Source organism: Onychomys torridus, chromosome 11, assembly GCF_903995425.1.
Source record: "Onychomys torridus chromosome 11, mOncTor1.1, whole genome shotgun sequence".
In the NCBI taxonomy this organism is placed as follows: domain Eukaryota; kingdom Metazoa; phylum Chordata; class Mammalia; order Rodentia; family Cricetidae; genus Onychomys; species Onychomys torridus.
Window position 1 is genome coordinate 37,930,095 of NC_050453.1, and position 18,587 is coordinate 37,948,681.

General features: G+C 44.3%; 1 protein-coding gene across 3 annotated transcripts in view; it reads left to right on the plus strand.

The window, feature by feature from the left end:
• Positions 1–17,840, plus strand: part of Fam20b (FAM20B glycosaminoglycan xylosylkinase) — a 36,721-nt gene extending 18,881 nt beyond the window's left edge. For all 3 annotated transcript variants that reach the window (XM_036202221.1, XM_036202218.1, XM_036202220.1), the window contains exons 4-8: positions 5,718–5,827; positions 10,637–10,808; positions 12,019–12,210; positions 13,564–13,623; positions 16,310–17,840. In XM_036202221.1, coding sequence (XP_036058114.1) covers positions 5,718–5,827; positions 10,637–10,808; positions 12,019–12,210; positions 13,564–13,623; positions 16,310–16,541 — 766 coding nt within the window. In that variant the 3' untranslated portion in view covers positions 16,542–17,840. The remainder of the gene's footprint in view (positions 1–5,717; positions 5,828–10,636; positions 10,809–12,018; positions 12,211–13,563; positions 13,624–16,309) is intronic.
• Positions 17,841–18,587: the final 747 nt, after the last annotated feature.

The window sequence follows — 18,587 nt, forward strand, 5'->3', positions numbered from 1 at the left end:
ATGCCTTATGTTGTCATGGTTGAAGATGTCAGTTGGGCCTCATAGCCTTGCTGTTTTGTTTCTGTTGTGAGTAATACTGACTTATCCCCATAACTGAACATACATAGCATGGAATTGAGAATGGGGTTTGTTGTCCTTTATAGAAAACATACACAACTTCAAAAATCAGCATAGTTTTTTTTTTAAAAGAAACAACAATAAAATCACCATGAATTCTAATATATGACTAATATAAGTAGCTAGTTATGGTGGCACACACCTGTGATCTCTGTAAAAAACGAGCAAAGACACAAGGACTGGGAATTCAAGGCTGGTGTGGTTTTACTCCAGTGAGAGTCAAACCAACCTCTACATAGCAAGACCTCATCTCAGAGACCCGGGCTGTGGAGACCCTCTGGAACGATGGGTACTGTTGTCACAGGCCCCTCTTAGCCAACCCTGGTATCCAGTTTCTCCTCACCTGTCCGCTTTCAGTCTGCCATAGAGACAACACTAAGACATGATTGTGGGCTCGGGCGGGAGGTGGCTTGAACCCCTGCCACGAAGGGACAGCAGGAGAAAGAGAAGCTTTTAAAAAACATACGAAGGAATCCAAAAGAAAAGGCCAATTTTTGTCTTTTTCTGGATTAGGAAGAAACTCATATGTTTGCACACACACATTGTAGTAGAATATGGTCCTCACAAACACAGAGGACTGGGGCTGGAAAGATAGCTTAGTGGTTAAGAGTACTTGTTGCTCTTCCTGAGGACCTGGGTTATTTCCCTGTATCCATACAGCTGTCTGTAACTTCAGTTTCAGGGACTCCAACAGGCATGCAGGTTGTGTGCATACATACATGCAGGTAAAACATTCATACATATAAAGTAAAATAATACTTGATTTAAAAAAAGAAAGAACAGAAGCAGGCCTGAGCATGTGGTGCATACCTGTAATTCCTGTGCTTAGACAGCTAAGAGTAGAGAAGCAGGCGTTTGGAGCTATCCTCGGCTAGTGTTTAAAAAAGACTAACATGGATAACTAAATACTGTAAGTAGTAAAGAGAGTAACTGCAGTTATTAATGCTAATAAATAAGGGACAGGTTTCTTGTCACTAGAGGTTTTTTTTTTGGGGTTTTCGAGACAGGGTTTCTCTGTGTAGCTTTGCGCCTTTCCTGGAACTCACTCTGTAGCCCAGGCTGGCCTCAAACTCACAGAGATCCGCCTGGCTCTGCCTCCTGAGTGCTGGAATTAAAGGTGTGCGCCACCAGAGCGTCACTAGAGATATTTTAAAATCCTTTGAGCCGGGCGGTGGTGGTGCAAAGCTACACAGAGAAACCCTGTCTTGAAAAACAAAACAACCCCTTTGAAGCCATCACTATTTTCACCTGCTGAAATAACAAAGACTTTTTTAAGTATAGTTGTTTTTTTCATTTTTATTTATTTACTTTTTTCCCTATTATCAGCTTGATACAGTATAAATTCTTATCCTAATAGTGAAATGTTTCATTGAGGCTTGCCCAGTAATTGAGTAAACCCGAAACTTATTATAAGCCACGGTCAGCCTAGGGTCCCCCCTGCCATATAGCCTCCCTGGTTCTGTGGGTTGCAGTCTGATTGTCCTTTGCTTTCTGTCTAGATTCCACTTATGAGTGAGAACGTACCATGTTTGTCCTTCTGGGTCTGGATTACCTCACTCAGAATGATTTTTTCTAGTTCCATCCATTTGCCTGCAAACCTCATGCTGTCATTGTTTTTCTCTGCTGAGTAGTACTCCATTGTGTATATGTACCACATTTTCTTTATCCATTCTTCAGGTGACGGGCATCTAGGTTGTTTCCAGGTTCTGGCTATTACAGATAATGCTGCTATGAACATAGTTGAGCATGTATCTAACAAAGACTTTTTTTAAGGATATTGTTTTCTTGTCAGGAATTTATTGAATTCATATGCTACTTAAAGCATTGTTAATTTTATTATTTTGTATCAAAAATATTGCTGTTTGTAGCCTTGGAATGAATACCTACCTTTTAGTGCACATGTATAAGATATTTCTAGGAAGTACTATGAAAAGAAAAAAGAAAATTTTTAAGTATATAGAAACACACATATCTTACTAGCATTTTGTAGTAGAGAAAACTGGATAAGAACTTAGTATCTCTAGATAGGGAAACAATTAAATGACTGCTTATAATACTATGGATGTTTACAGCCTTTTAAAGGTCCAACTTCTCATTTAATGGCATACTAGAATTAGACTGTTCAAACCTTATCTCTCTACTTTCTTCCCTCCAAACCTTCTGGTTTCTGTTTATTAGACACCAGCAGATCATGAAGAAAGCCTTAATTCCTCACTTCTGGATCAGTATACCCAACATAGTGAATTTCATCAGTCTAATGTATGTAGAGTGATATATCATTATTATTTTATTTTGTTACCTCCCACCCCCAATTATTGGCAAAATATATCTTTTCATAGCGTTAGTTTGTTAAGTAGTGAAGTATTCTCTGTAGAGGTATGGTTACTATTAAGCCAGGTATGATGGCTTCTACCTGTAATCCCAGCACTTGAGAGGCTGAGGCAGGAGAATTGCCTTGAATTCACAGTAACCTGGGCTATAGTGAAATCCTGTTTAGAAAGAAAGGTAAGTGACATGCATGTGATGTTTATACATACCTGTGTGTTTATGCAACTGTGAGAGAAAATGCTTATGCAAAATGTCAGTTACTAGACTTGGGAATTAGGATGCTCTTAGTTTCAAGTTCTGAACCTCTAAATTTTCTTTAGAGAATGTGTATTATTATTATTATTACTATTTTTTTTTTTGACCAGGAAATGCCATTTTGAAAGAAAATAGTAGGTGTGGTGGTGTACAACTTCAATCCCAGCTCTTGGAAGGCAAAGGATCACTATGAGTTTGAAGCCACAGTGGTCTCCCTAGCAGTTCTAGGCCAGCCAAGGCTGCATAGTAAGACTCTGCCTTAAAAAGCAACAGAGCTCCCTGCCATGCCACGTGGCTGGCAGGGGCAGGACTCAAAACCAGGAGCGGCCTGGAGACTCCAGCCCCTGGCCATGATAGAGCAACAGCTCTGCACTATGCCATACATCTGGCTGGGGAACAGTTCAGCCAAGTGCCACCAGGCACCCATGGTATAGGGCAGTCAGACACCATTATGGTGAGCTAGTACAGGGTAGGAGGTGGAAGAGAGAGGTGGAGCAGTTGATGGGCTGAGGAGAGACGGTCTGAAGAGGTGAGGGTGGTGAGACACTGGCTAATGCGAATGGCCTGCTCACCACCTGAGTCCAAGGTGATGCCCGGGCCTGGACTATTGCTAAGGGCCTATTGATCTGAGGCCCTGAAGCAGCTGAGGAGACATGAGTTGATGTCTGTGGCTCCTGTCGTCACTGAGGGCTGTGGTCTGGGACACCACATGGCCATGCTGCCGTGGGGGCCATGCTGATCTGAGTGGTCTGCACTGGTACCTGGGGCCATGGTGACTCCGGGCCAGGGCTGCTGCCAAGGACCATGTCTGGGTCCATGGTTCTACCACAGCCAGAGGATTTGTTGATGTCCGGTGTCCCATGGTGCCACCAAAGACCACATAGATGCCCCGGGTCTAGGTCACAACCTGTGACTATGTTAGTCTCCAAAGGCTATGCCTCTATGGAGCCATGCCAAGTTGAATGGCCAGCACTGTCAACTGGGGGCCAGAGTGTCATCCAGGCCAGGGCTGCTGCTGAGAGCCGTGTCTGGGTCCATGACCTACAGCAGCCAGGGTCTAAGTTGATGTCCATAGCTCCTGACATCATTGAAAGCCATGCTGATGCCAGAGGTCTGGGATGCCACCCAGGGCTGTGTTTAACATGGTGGGCTTTGCTGCCATCCGGGGCCAGGGTGATGTCTGAGCCCAGGCTGTGGCCTAGGACCATGTCTGGGAACTTGTATTGATGTCCATGGCCCATGTTGCCACCAAAAGCCATACCCCTCACCTTGGGCATGCACCTCACCTGGGCAGCACATTAGAGCTACTCTAGTTGTCAGGGACACAGGTGAGCCAGCCCTGGGGGTGGGGGGGGACAGCAGAGCTGACCTCATCCCCCTTGTCTGCCATGTGGTGGCTTGGGTGAGGGAAAGATGCCCTCCCTTTCCCACCCCTTGCTACCCATGGCAGGCAAGAGGTGGAGAAGTAGCCTTGTCCCTCACCAGCTGCAGCACACACAAGAGTGGACCCTCCACCCCACCAGGGCAGTACACTAGAACTGGTCCTGGTGGTGGTGGTGGTGTGGGTGAGCCGGCCCTGAGGGTGTGAGAACAGCAGAGCTGACCCCGTCCCCCTCGTCTGCCGTGTGGTGGCATAGCTGAGGGAAAGATGCCCTCTTCCTTCCACCCCTTTCTACCTGTGACAGGCAAGAGGGGCTGGCCCTGGGGTCATGAGAGTGGGAGAACTAGCCTGCCTCTCACCAGCTGCAGCACAGTATAGCTGACCCTGTTGTCAGGACTTAAAGATACAGGCGAGTCAACCCTGAGGGCATAAAAGCAGGAAAGCTGACTCATGCCCCCCATACATGTCCCCTGCATGCCCCCTACAGGAATAGAGAGAGAGAAAGGGGCTGTACCTCACCTAGGCAAGACAGTGGAGCTGGCCCTGCTGGTGGGAGTGTGGGTGATCCGACCCGAGAACCCGAGAGCAAGAGAACTGGCCTTGCCCCTTGCCGAGTGCTGTGTTGGGTGGGCTGTCCAAGGCAGTGATGGAGAGCTTACCTGGGTGGTGACAGTGGGGGAAAGCTGGCGGGCTGACCACCCCACCAGCCACCCAGGGCCAGAACCAGGGCTATGAGTTAGCCTACCCCAACATCCATCTCATCTGTGAACTGTTGGAGCATGTGAAGGGGATGAACCTACAGATCCAGAATTGCAGGATCCCATGACACAGGACAACAAACAACAGGCTGTCCAAGAGGAGTCCCAGTGAGGGCCACTGTTGATAGTGTAGCAGAAGCCAGAGGCCTCGAACCAGATAGATGGCTCGTTGCGATAAACACTTACAAGTAAAGGGCTAGCGGTGTAACTCAGCAGCTACACTACAGCCACACGATGAGTTCTTCTCCCTTTGGTTGGTTGGTTGGTTGGTTGGTTTTTGGATTTTAAATTTTAGGGGGAAGTTGCAAGGGTGGAGGGCAGAGGAGGGGGATGGGGAGATGGGTGGGATTGGGATGCATGCTGTGAAATCTGCAAAGAATCAATAAAAGCAGGAAAAACACTAAACTAAACAAACAAAAAAAAAAGAAAATAAAAAAGTATTTTCTAGTGTTTAACTTTTAGAGAAAGCCCTTCAAATGTGTCCGTATCTAGACTGTCCTGTGGGTGTGCTGGTTTGGTCAGTTCGCAGTTTGTCAAAGCTTTGAACCTGTCTGAGTTTAAGATGGTATTTTCTAATGCATTGTTAACGTGTGTTTCTAGTTTTGATTATGAAAATTTCCTAGCAGAAGCAGAGGGTACTGTGATAAGCCCATATTCCTGTCCCCTAGACTTAACAGTTTCTTACACTTTTTGCTGATCTGTTGAGTAATGTTCATCTTGACAAACTCATGAACGTATATGTACCTCCAAAAACCAATATTAATTCACCTACCTACAACCTCCAGAACCTTTTAATGGGATTGACCATGGTTTTTGAGACTTAACTTAAAATACATCCCCAAAGACTTCTCTCTTCTCTCTTCAACCTTCAAAACTAGGATTCTGGGTTTCCGCCGAGCTCCCTTGGTGGTTGGCAGATACATTAATCTGAGGACGGAGATCAAGCCTGTGGCCACAGAGCAGCTGCTGAGTACTTTCCTAACTGTAGGTAAGAGATGATGGAGGCATGGTCAGTAAGGTAAATAATGGGGCATCGTTGAACAAGCTAAAGCCTGCTCTCATGTTAGTGTGGTAATTAAGTCTAATGGTGAGAATGGAAAATGAGAATTTTCTCCTAATACATACTTCTCAAAGAAAGAAGTGAAGTCACTTACCAATCGTGAAAGTGGTTGCTGTTTCTGCTTAATCTTCCAGCTAAATCTCAAACGGAAGATTTGCCCTAAAATGATTCTGTGTGCAAATCATTGTCCTGATTTTTGTTTTTGCTTTGTTTGTTGGTTTGTTTTTCAAGACAGGATTTCTCTGTATAACATCCCTGGCTGTCCTGGAACTCACTTTGTAGAGCAGGCTGTCCTCACAGAGATCCACCTGCCTCTGCCTCCCGAGTGCTGGGATTAAAGATCCTGCCCAGTGGTTTATTTTGTATACATGTGTTCTCTTGAGAGTTGTCTCCTGAGAAGTGGGGAAACCAGGGAGATGGCTCAGCCAGTAAAGGGCTTGTTATGCAGGCATGAAGACCTGGGTTCAGATCCCCATACCCGTGTGAAAAAGCCAGGTATAGAAGGGGCACCTGTAATTCCAATGAGAAAACAGACAGGCAGAGCCTTGGAGCTAACTATTCACCCAGTGTAATCAAGCTGGTGTTACGCTCCAGGTTCAGTGAAAGATCCTGTCTCAAAACATAAGGTGGAGAGCAATTGAGGAAGGCATTTGATTATCAACTCTGGTCTCCACATGTGCGCCCCTCTGAATAAACATATGCACACATAGATAGGTAGGTAGGTAGGTAGGTAGATAGATAGATAGATAGATAGATAGATAGATAGATAGATAAAAGAGAATTGAGGAAGCTTAAAGCACCTCTGTAACAACTAGAGTTCCACTGTAGAACTGCCTTTGGGCCACTCCTCTCCTCCCAAGGATTAGTGTATACCTCATGGAGCTCGGTATGACTCGCTGGCTCTGGTTCTCATTAGCCTGCCGTTGATGCAAGGGTCTGTCAGTCTTGTTCTCGTTGGAAGCATGGTAAAACAAGAAGAATTTAGAGGTGCTGTGTTCTCTTGTCTTGGTGACTTTTTGGTGATTCATTGTTCTACTTCATGGCATAAATGTTGAAACAGACATTGAAAATGAACTTCACCTTGCTTTTTACTAGAATGAATAGATTTACACTTAAAAATGAGGTAAAGCAATACCTGTCTAAGGGGAAAAAAAAAACTACAAGGATGGTAATACAGTATGGGAATTAATTTAGTGACAAGGTGGCAGGGAATTCTAATGTTAGGGTTCCTGTTGTGGTAATTAATTGAAATACTAAATTTCAGAAAGAGGTTTGTGAAAATAGTTGTGATTTCATTTCTACCCAGGTCACCCCACTAGCCCCCCAGTTAACTAGGCTGAGGACAGATGGACAGGGTGGTTAGGAATACAGGAGGCACGTGTGTGAGCTCCAGGGGAAGGTGTGTGTGGGTTCAGACTGAGGAGAGGAAGCAGTCAGGACAGGGTCACTGAAGGGTCTGTGCATCATGCTAAGGGGTCAAGACTCCCCTCGAGCATTGGGGAGCTGTTTAGAGAATCTGAACATGAAGTCATCATATTTGAATTTACAAAGTTAATTTCGGCAGTATTGTAGACGGTGAATAGTGATGGGGGATGAGAAGTGATTTCAAGAGTCAGAACCAAGATAAGGATGGGATAGAGGGATTAGGAAAGATTCACGAACTGGAATGTGAACAGTGTGATGAACACCTCAGCCCGGAGGAGCAATAAGCAGGGAGGGAACTGAAGAATGACTCCACATTTCTAGATTGGATAGTCAAGTGAATACACAAGCAGTTAGCTGAGGGGTGTGGAAAAGGATAACATGCAGAGTGCATCTGATTTTGGATATTTCGTTTCAGGATCATCTAGGAGTTTATATGAACTAGTCATGTAGTGTAGCTGACGGAGAAAAAGCTGAGATGGAGACTTAGATCTGATAGTTCACCCAAGGAGAGGAAGGAGAACTTCAGTGATAAGAAAAGCAGTTTCCACCGTTGAGTATGTCCAGGAAGTGGTCAGAGGCCGAGGCTCAGGCTCACAGAGTGTAATGGGTACTGAAATCAGGAAAAGCACATTTAGTCCTATTTGGGAGGAATAGATGCTGTTGATTGGCCTCACACTAAGACTGGCATAGACGTCTTTCTTTTCATTCTCTGACAGCAGAGAAATGAGCATGCTTGAAGGGCTGTAATTACATGCTCAGTATCATGCAGTCTCTTACTAAAGTAGTTTATATTTTATATAGCTCAGTTAGAGCACTTGCTTAGTATGCACAAGTCTCTAGAGTTCGATCTCTAGCCTCAACTCCCAAATTTATATTTTAACTCTAGAAATCTGAATAAACCACATTAGATAAGAAACTAATATATTATACTTCTTACCCTAAATAAGACTCTTATTTACCAAACTCAAGTGTTTGGATTTTACCCCACAGATTGTCTTAATTTCTAAGTGTTTTTTTGTTTGTTTGCTTGTTTTGGTTTTTTGTTTGTTTTGTGTGTGTGTGTTTTAATTTTTGAATCAATAATTTATTCAGTTAACATGCGTCAAGCATCAAAAGGACTACATGTTTTCCAGTTCCTGTACTAGTGCTTTATTTCTTTTTATAGACATGTTTATATTCAATACTACCATTCCACATACTGTATAGTATACTATACATACTTCTGCATCTTATTTTTTCTTCTTAGCCTAGCAGTAACCTCTCTTAATAATGGTTTCCTTTTGTATGAATATAAATATACATTTATATTTAGTTCTACCATTCTACACAATCTATAGTATACATTAATAACTTCTGCATCTCATTCTTTTCACTTAATATATTATAAAAACCTTTCATGCCAGGTGGAGGTGGCACTCACCTTTAATCCCAGCACTCAGGAGGCAGAGCCAGGCAGATCTCTGTGAGTTCGATGCCAGCCTGGTCTACAGAGTGAGATCCAGGACAGGCACCAAAGCTGCACAGAGAAACCCTGTCTTGGAAAAACCCTTTCATGTTACATTTAAGAACTTCTCTGTTCTTTTGTGTTTGACCAGTGTGTTGTTCAGAGTTCCCTAAGGGAACAGAACTGATAGAATGAAAAAAATATGTAAAGGGTCTTTATTAGACTGGCCTTGGGGTTGAAGAGAGTAAGAACACTGACTGCCCTTCCAGAAGACCTGGGTTCAATTCCCAGGCAGATTACAGCTATCTGTAACTCCAATTCCAAGGGATCTGACGTCCTCACACCAATGAACATAAAATTAAGTAAATTATTTTTTAATAATGTAAAAGGCCTCGGCCTCCCAACCTAAGCATGGTGGTGGCATGCACTTATAGTCCCAGAACTGGGGAGGTGTTATTTATACAGGCTACTCTACAACTATATTAATATCCAAATGCTTTCCCGCCCCCTCCCAATACTGAGGTGGGGGTTGACCCTAGAGCCTCATGCATGCTAAGAATACTCTCTGCTACCTAGCATCACATCCCCAGGCAGAACTACATAAATACTCCATTCCTTATCAAACTTTCATCCCCAGTTTTAGCTCATTGATCATTTGTGTTAGAATCAGTTCTTTATGATAGTTGTGAAATAGTACATTTTAAATTCTGTTATTGCTTTGAACTTTCTTGGTAGACATTCTGTTTAGAGAGAACTCTTCTCATGCATTTCTTTATTCATATCATGATGAACTCACTCAATCTGACTTTCTGAGTTGCCATTTCTGACTATTATTTTTTTATGTTGATATTCTGACTGCCACAGATGTAGCCATTGGGAACCCTACAGACCAGTTCAGGTCCTTGGAATGGTCTCATTGTTCTTTGAGTACTTCCTTACTACTGGTGATGGCAGGGTAGTACAACCTTCCCTGACTCAGCCCTGGACGCAACTACTTGTTCAGTGAGGCCCCCCTCTTTAATATAGCACTAAAATGGTCTTTAGAAAATGTTATGTGAAGCTGGGCTTTGTGGTTTAAGCCTCTAATTCCAGCTAGAGGCCTTGTAAGTTCAAGGCCTGCCTCAAAAATTAAGAAGAGGACTGGGTATATAGCTCAGTGGTAGAGTAGCCTTGCATGTATGAGGCCCTATTGCCACAAGAAGAGAGAGGGAGAAGGATGGGAAACCGATGTTTGAATAAGTCCTAGATCTCATTGTTTCTAGGTTCTCTTCAAGGGCAGAGTAGGAAGTACATGTTTATACACACAGATACATGTACAAGTGCATATACACACATCTGTGTCTTTATCTCTGGGTGTATATTAAAACCAGTGTCTGATTCTAATTTATGGCAGTATTTACTTGGACCGTCTTTTCTTCCTTCTCCATCTGTGAGAGACCTAGTTCCCATTACCCTCAGTGTGTTTGCTCACCTGCTCCTGCCTCCCCCACATGTGACCAAACTCACTCTCCTCTGGGTACTTTGGCCAAAACCTCAGCTCTGATAAAGAACAGGAAGACATTATTTTCCATTAATTCTTTTGAGTTGAGAGCAAGACTGTAATGGTAGTTCACTTCTGGGAGAGAGGCTGGGTAGAAGGGAGACACAGGAAGATTGGTTTTCCAGTATATAGCTTTTCATTCATTGGGGATTGTTTTATACTGTCTGCTTTTATTACCTATATAGGAAAACACGTGTGTGAAATGGACTAACATCAGGATTTTAATTTTCACGATGCCTGTTTGCTTAGCTGTTTGATCTTGTTTAGGGAAGAATTTGGCTTCTTAATTTTCTTCCTTAAGTATATCTGGCTCATTTCCATCCTGCAGGGAACAATACGTGTTTCTATGGGAAGTGCTATTACTGCCGAGAAACAGAGCCAGCATGTGCTGATGGAGACATGATGGAGGGATCCATCACACTTTGGCTTCCAGATGTGTGGCCTCTGCAGAAACATCGACACCCCTGGGGCAGGACTTACCGAGAAGGCAAATTGGCCAGGTAAATGCTCCTGTGAGCCATGACTTAATGCTTTGCTGTACCACGCCAGTCGCCCTTCCTGAATAGGAGCCAGCCATCTGTCCAGTGAAAAGACTTGTCCGTTATGGGCAAACCTGCTAGTCAGGCCTTGTCCCTGTTTTCAGCAGTGCTAATGTGTCAGCCATCTTTCTATCACTAAGAAGAGGAAAGGTTAATTCTGCCTCACAGTTTGAGAAGTTCAGCCCATAGGTCACTTTAGCCACACAGTGCATCATTACAGAAGCATGTGGTGGCAGAGGCTGCTTATACCATCGATTCCGGAAAGCAAAGGCAAGAGAAAAGGCTGGGACAAACCCTCTAGGCAGGGACTCCCTGGAATATCCCCATTATCTCTTCAAGGCATGTGCCCAGTGACTCAACTTCCATCACACCTAAAGGTCCAATAGCTCCAGCACCCACATGGCAGCTCACAACTGTCTATAATGCCAGTTTCAGGGGACCCAACACTCATGGCAAAAACACCAATGCACATAAAATAAATAAATTAAAAAAAAAAAAAAAAAAAGAATGTAACATGGTAAGCCTCTAATATACTTCCAGTGGAGTCCCTGTTCCATCCCAAACCTATCAGCACAGCTTTTGCGGTCTGCACCCTGCCAGCCTCTTACCCCTTCCAGAACCTTCCAGAATTTGTGCTTCCAGCACCTCTGCTTTCCTTAGTTTGCACCTCTAAATTTTCTAATTTTGCAGACCAATTCCAAAGGCCTTTGAATCCCGCTGTCAGAGGTAGGGTCATTGTTGGGACTATCTTGGTACCAATGTTCTTCATTAGCTTTCTGTCACTAACAAAATGCCTAGTGTTTTAAAAGAAGAAAGGTTCTTTTGGCTCACAGTTCCTAAAGTCTCAGCCCAGTCTCAGGCCAGCGTGGGCTGCTCTGTTGCCGAGGCTGTGGTAACACAGTATCAAGGCAGCACACAGATGCTGTGGGGAGAGTCCCTCTCCTCAGGGTGGCTAGCAAGCAGACAGTGAGAGAAGGAAAGGAAAGCCAGAGTAGCCATATCCTCCTCCTAGGCTTGCTGTCAACTTCTGCCACAAGCCCCCACCTCCTAATGACATCACAGCTGGCAACCAAACTGTTAGCGTATGGCTTTTGTAGGACTCTTAGGAGCTAAACTCTGTAGTCAGGTGTAGCTGGCACTCAGTAACCCTTATGATGCTCCTTGCCTCCAGGTGGGAATATGATGAGAGCTACTGTGATGCTGTGAAGAAAACGTCCCCCTATGACTCAGGCCCACGCCTCTTGGACATCATTGACACTGCTGTCTTTGATTACTTGATTGGCAATGCCGACCGCCATCACTATGAAAGCTTTCAAGACGATGAAGGCGCTAGCATGCTTATCCTTCTTGATAATGCCAAAAGGTACAGCAAGACTGTGTTGTCCGTGTCTGTGTGCAAGAGGTGCATTCTCTAGGGTCTCTAGGTGCATTTTCTAGCTAGGCAACGCTCTACCACTGAGCTAAATCCCCAACCCAAGAGGCGCATTCTCTAGGGTCCTGTGCTGCTCAGCCCTCCGAAACAAATACTGCCATAAGTCAACTTGTAGGAATGAAGGGCTCATTTCAGTTGATGGCTTCATTGTTTGAGGCCTGTGATGAGGCAGAATCATTATGGCTGAGAGCACATTTAGAGCAAAGCTGCTGGCCTCGTGGCATTTGGGAAACAGAGAACAACCAAAAAAGAAGCCAGGGTCCCCAAATCCCCATCAAGAATGCACACCAGTGAATTAACTTCTGCTGGGCCCCACCTCCTGAAGACTTCTTCACCTCAGTAGTGCTAGAGCTGGCAACTAGTGCCTTGGCAGATGAGCGTGGGGCCTGGGATGTGAGGACTTGCGATCAAAACTATGCTGCACTTAATCTCCCAATAGCCTCATTTTCTAATAGTCTTTCGTTGTGGATTAAATAGGAACAGGAGTTTGTGGGCAGCAAAAATATTCAAAGGATAGCAGCTACTTTGTCTGCACTGTCATCAGGGCTAGTGGGTTCTCCAGTCATTAAAGAAAGATTCCAGGAAAAGAATGGAAGGGGCTGGGCAGTGGTGGCGTATTCCTTTAATCCCAGCACTTGGGAGGCAGAGGCAGGCAGATCTCCATGAGTTTGAGACCTTCCTGGTCTACAGAGCAAGTTCCAGAGCAGCCAAGGCTACACAAAGAAACTCAGTTTCACCCCAAAGAGTGATCATTTTCCCAGATCACCTTTTCTAATGGAATACATTTCTGTGTCTGCTCTGGTTGTTCTGTCTTGGCCTCTGAAAGCCCCTGGGCAGTCTGTCTGTCTGCTTTGAAGCTGTTAGCAGGACTGCTTGTAGGAGTATGGTTTTCTGGAAGTCACATCCACCTGCCTTCTGGGGGACTCTAGCAGGGAGTTCTCACCACACCATTTAAAAACTGTACAGACTTAGGATTTCTGCCTTGTCCCTTTCCACTGGGAACTCATAGTGTGGCGCCACAGCTATGGTCCCGCATCTTACATCTTGGCAGGAAAAGGGTCCTTGTTACACAAGTTAGTTTACTGTTTGATACTTTACTTCAGGCTGTTAATGATCCTGTGTCTAATTAGTCATGCCTGGCTTATTTTTAATTTAAATGATTTGATCTGTTGGAGCATGAAATTATCTAGGATCACAGTTGGGTTTTTACAGGATATGCTCTTGCTTTGATGCTGAAGGGAACAAATACTTGCACCTAACTCACTGTCTTAATTTAATTCTCAGCTTTGGGAACCCCTCGCTGGACGAGAGAAGCATTCTTGCCCCTCTCTATCAGTGTTGCATGTAAGTTATGCACAGCAGATGTGTCTGCCTGCATTGCCTCCTTCAGGTTCAGGTGCCGGTACATCAGTGTTCTTGACCTTAACACATCCCAATTGCTTTTCCTACTTTTACAGCCCAGAACCCCTGTACACCCTGACAGTGCTGAGGGGAAAGTAGAGGCAGGTCACCCAAAGCTCAGAATTCATTTTGAATTTTGCATTAGTAAGTTTGTGGTGTCTATAGTAATATGTGTGTGTTTGGCTTAATATCCCTACCACCTACTAAAAATAATCTAGCTAGGATTTAACCTCAGCACCTAGGATGCAAAAGCAGGTTGATCCCTGTGAGTTTGAGGCTACTCTGGTCTACATGGTGAGTTCCAGGCCAGCCAGGGCTACAGAGTGAGACAATCTCAAAAAAAAGTTTTTTTAATCTGTTATAATCTATATTCTTGGTTGCTATATCTGGTTTCCTGTTGGTTTCAATCCTCCCACCTGGAGTTTGTGTATATTAGTTTGAAATTGTCTAATCCAAAAATAACTTTCTCTAAGTATTTAATAAGTGATTTAAATATATTAGAGAATAAAGGAATGGAGAAGTAAATCAAGAAAATGAACCACAGTCTCTCCAGGAGCTGCTGTTCAGGTCCTTCTCCCACTGGCTTTGAAGTTTGCATATCAAGAAACGGCAGGATTTGCCTCATTTGACTGCTGAAAGCAGGTCTGGGAACACCCTGGTGCTGTCAGCCCAGAAACACAGCTCCTGTGGCTCTGCATCACTAAACTACATACTCTATTGTAGCCAGGGCACTGAGTGAGCCCCTTCCTGCTGCACTGGCCCTCTTCTGAGGAGCTTATGAAGAGACACAATGGAAGGGACTCTGTCCGTTTTGGAGAGGCATGTATTGAAGAGTGAGAAGTAGGTGTGGGTCAGTCAATTGAAGCTCTGGTGCTCTGTGCAGCTAGACTATAATTCAAAATAAGGAAACTGCCCAACGCATGTAGTCCATGTACAGAGATCGCTCTTCCTTACTTTAAGTAGCTATAAAGCAGTCTGCTTCTCTCAAAGTCAGCCTTTCTTCCTGCCTGGTTACCTCTTCTCCTGTACCCACAGAGAGGTAAGAACTTCTGAGATGAATCAGTTCTCGTTAGTTGGTCATTTAGTCTGCTTCATCCTGCTATAGGAGGATATCACAAACCGAGACATCCCCTTTAAACTTATTTTATTTTTAGTGTGTGTGTTTGTATGCATTGTGGAGGTTTGGGCTTGTGTGCCAGGTGTACAGTGGAGGTCAGAGGACAACTTCCGTACGTGACTTTCCATCCACCTTTTACATGGTTTCCAGGGTCAGACTCCAGTCGCCAGGCGTATGTGGCAACTGCCTTTACCTGTTAAACCATCTTACCAACCCAGAACAGAAATTTATTGGCTCACAGCTCTAGAAGCTGGGAAGCCCAATATCAAAACCCTGGAGCCCTGAGAGAGCTTTCTTACTGTTAGCCACTTGGCAGGAGACTGGGCAGCATCAGCTCCGCTGAACCCTCTGCCCTCATTGGTCACCTCTTCAGGGTCTCAGCTCTTAGTACTGTTACAGTGCTAACTGAATCCCCACGGGAGTTCTATTCAGGGATAAATATCCAAACCATAGCAATCAGGTAGTGAAATAACTTAGGAAAATAGATAATCTCTTTAAAAGTTTAAATCGTGTGTGTGTGTGTGTGTGTGTGTGTGTGTGTGTGTGTGTGTGTGTGTGTCTGTGTGTCTGTGGGAATGCAGTGTCAGCCAGAAGAAGGCATCGGGTCCCCTGGAGCTGGAGTTACAGGCAACTGTGAGCAACTCGGAGTAGGTTCTGGAAACTGAGCACAGGTCCTCTCCAAGAGCAATAAGTGCTCTTAGGTGCTGAGCCATCTCCGTCCAATAAAGTAGATTTTTTTTTTTCAGGGAGGGGGGGCCCGCAGGCGTTGTGACAGGGTTTCTCTGTGTAGCCCTGGCTGTCCTGAAACTTGCTCTGAAGACCAAGCCGGCCTTGAACTCAGAGATCCACCTGCCTCTGCCTCCCCGGTGCTGGGGTTAAAGGCGTGTGCCATCATCTCTTAGCAAAAAATAGGTATTTTTATAGTAAATATTTTTCTATCAATATTAGAATTTTTAAAATTCAAAGATATTCAATGATGTTACAGTCACCCCTGAGTGTCTAAGGATAACTCCTGTTAACATCGTGAACTTCATTCTAACCCTATAGTTTCATCACTGTAATTATACACTTTAGTTTCCCTACAGACAGGAAATGAAAGTTTTTCTCTCTAAATTTGTCAATTCTAACATAATTATGATGGGCATTACCCCATGCCACTCAAATTCCAAACCTTTTTAATGGCTGCATGATATTTCCCTGATGAATTAGCCATAATTTGGCGTTATTTTTCACGTGTTAGACATTTAGATTGGTTCAGTTTTCCTCTTACTGCAGTGAATATGTATAAATCTGTGTACATATCTCTAATTACTCCCAAAAATTTACAACATGTCGATGCAGCTTACTTCTAATACAGAGGCAAGTTTGAAAGAGAAGTGGTATTTTTTTAGTTGAAATATTTTAAAAATATTTAAAAATAAATGATTTTTAAAAGGCTTTCCTACTCTCCAAGCTTTACACTGAATTGGATGGGGAGATGTTATGTAACTTTCTTTAAAACTTTTCTTTCAGCATTCGGGTTTCAACCTGGAACAGACTGAACTACCTAAAGAATGGCGTGCTAAAGTCTGCCTTAAAATCTGCCATGGCCCACGACCCCATCTCCCCTGTGCTCTCTGATCCACACTTGGACACTGTGGACCAGCGGCTTCTGAATGTCCTTGTCACCATCAAGCAGTGTACTGACCAGTTTGGGACGGATCCTGTGCTGGTGGAAGACAGGATGCCGCTCTCCCACTTGTAACTCTGAACAGGGAACAAGTGGGGCTGACTTTTACAAAGAAAAACAGCACAATCAATTCCAAATGGCATGTGATGGCCGGAAGTGGCCAGCAGCAGGTTCTGGTGGTAGAAGACAGGGTGGCCCTGGGTGTGCCTGGCCTTCTCTGCAGTGTCCGCACGCGCGGGAGCTTGTCTGTGGATTCACCTGGCGTCCTCACAATTGCCCATTCAAGCAGCAGGGACCGGCTCAGCTCAGTCTTGTCCCCACACCAAGGGACAAAGAGGTGCGGCACTGGCTGAGGAGTTGGCTTGAAAGTGCGTGTCTGCGGTGAGCCCTGCCGTCGTTCTCCACGCCCATGGACCCTGTAGACTCACTCTGCAGTCCGTGTCTGCAAAAACAAAAGCAAAATCAACAAAGGCAAAACTAGTCAGACTGAAAATGTCCAGACAGAGAGCATAGTGCTGGAGGAGACCCATTTCCAAGATGGAGGAAGGGAAGGGAAGGGCAGGAGGGTGTTAGGCTTCTTAGCTGTTGAGTGCTGTGGATTTGACATCTCAGGGAAGAGAAGAGGGAGGGACTCATGCTATAGAACCAGGAAGATGACTGACGGTCATGAAAATGAGCTTCCCCTGTATTTAGGTTCTGTTCAAATTAACCAAAATGGTCTCTAGAGGAAATATGATTACCACCCAGGAATGATCCCCTATAGACGCTAATTTACCCCCTTGCCTACTTTTTGCCCAAAGTAGCAAAACTGCAATAATACGTTAGGTCCCTGTGATCTCTGTCATCCTTGGTTTTCCTCCCTCACCCCCTTTCTCTCATTGGCATTGTTTATTTTGAGGTAAACCATAGACTCTTGCTCTAGCCCATGCTGGTCTGGAACATAGTATTTAACCCAGGCTGGCTTTGAACTGGCAGCAGTTCTCCTGCCTCAGCCTTCCACATGCTAGGATTTTAAGAATGAGCAACCATGCCTGGCTGTCTAAGGTGTGTGGCATTTGACAGTGATACTGCTGTTCTGAGGAGGTTGATGGCCTTGTCTGTGCCTTTCTCATGGGAAAACATCTTGCTGGTAGCTGGACCGAGCTTGTGATATGGGCCCTGCAGGTAGCAGATAAGATTTTAAGCCTTCTCAGCCATGAAACTGAGAAAGATATGCTGTAGTTCATATCGAATCCAGATTCTATCCTTCGGTCTTGTTTGGAGTCTGAACCCATGGTGTGGTAGAATTCTTTCATCTCCTTGCAGCACTATCAAGTTTCGGTTCAGTTCGGTATGTTGGCAGTCATTGGACATGTAAGAAGCTGTGGTAAGTTATCGGGCTAGAGTCAGTGTCCTCACTCAGCTCTGTGGGTTTCCTCTGCCTCTTGTCCAGTTTTGGACTTCTGTCAAGAACAGCCTTTCAGTGCTATGTTTGACATTTAGTGCCAGCCATGGAGCCTGGCTTGATGCAACTACCTTGAGTTTAAGCCCCTAGGTTTCTCATGTTGAAACCTAGAAGAACTTTTATCCTTTTTTAATTGTTTGTTTGGGTTTTTTTTTTTTGTTTTGTTTTGTTTTTGTTTTTTTGTTTTTGTTTTTTGAGACAGGGTTTCTCTGTGTAGCTTTGGAACCTTTCCTGGAACTCAATTTATAGACCAGGCTGGCCTCGAACTCACAGAGATCTGCCTGCCTCTGCCTCCAGAGTACTGGGATTAAAGGCGTGCACCACCACCACCCTAGAAGAACTTTTAAAAGGCATGAAATTAGGAAAGTTTGTACATTTTATGCACATTTTGAGTTAGATAAGGAATAGGCTACACGTTTTTTTTTTTGTTTTTTGTTTTTTTTGTTTTTTTTTTTCCAAATTTGGGTATTAAACTTAAGAAAACAAATATTAGCACAAAACACTGAAATAGTTTTAGTAAAAGGAGGCATTGAGTCCAGTTTTCAGGCCACGTGGTGTGTAAATTCCAGGAAATTCACAGTTGAATTTGAGATTAGCATGGCTAGTTTTTAGCAAAGTGGCAGCCAGCAGATGGCAGCAGTCAGCCCTCCCTCACCTCAGAGTTGACTAAGTGTGGT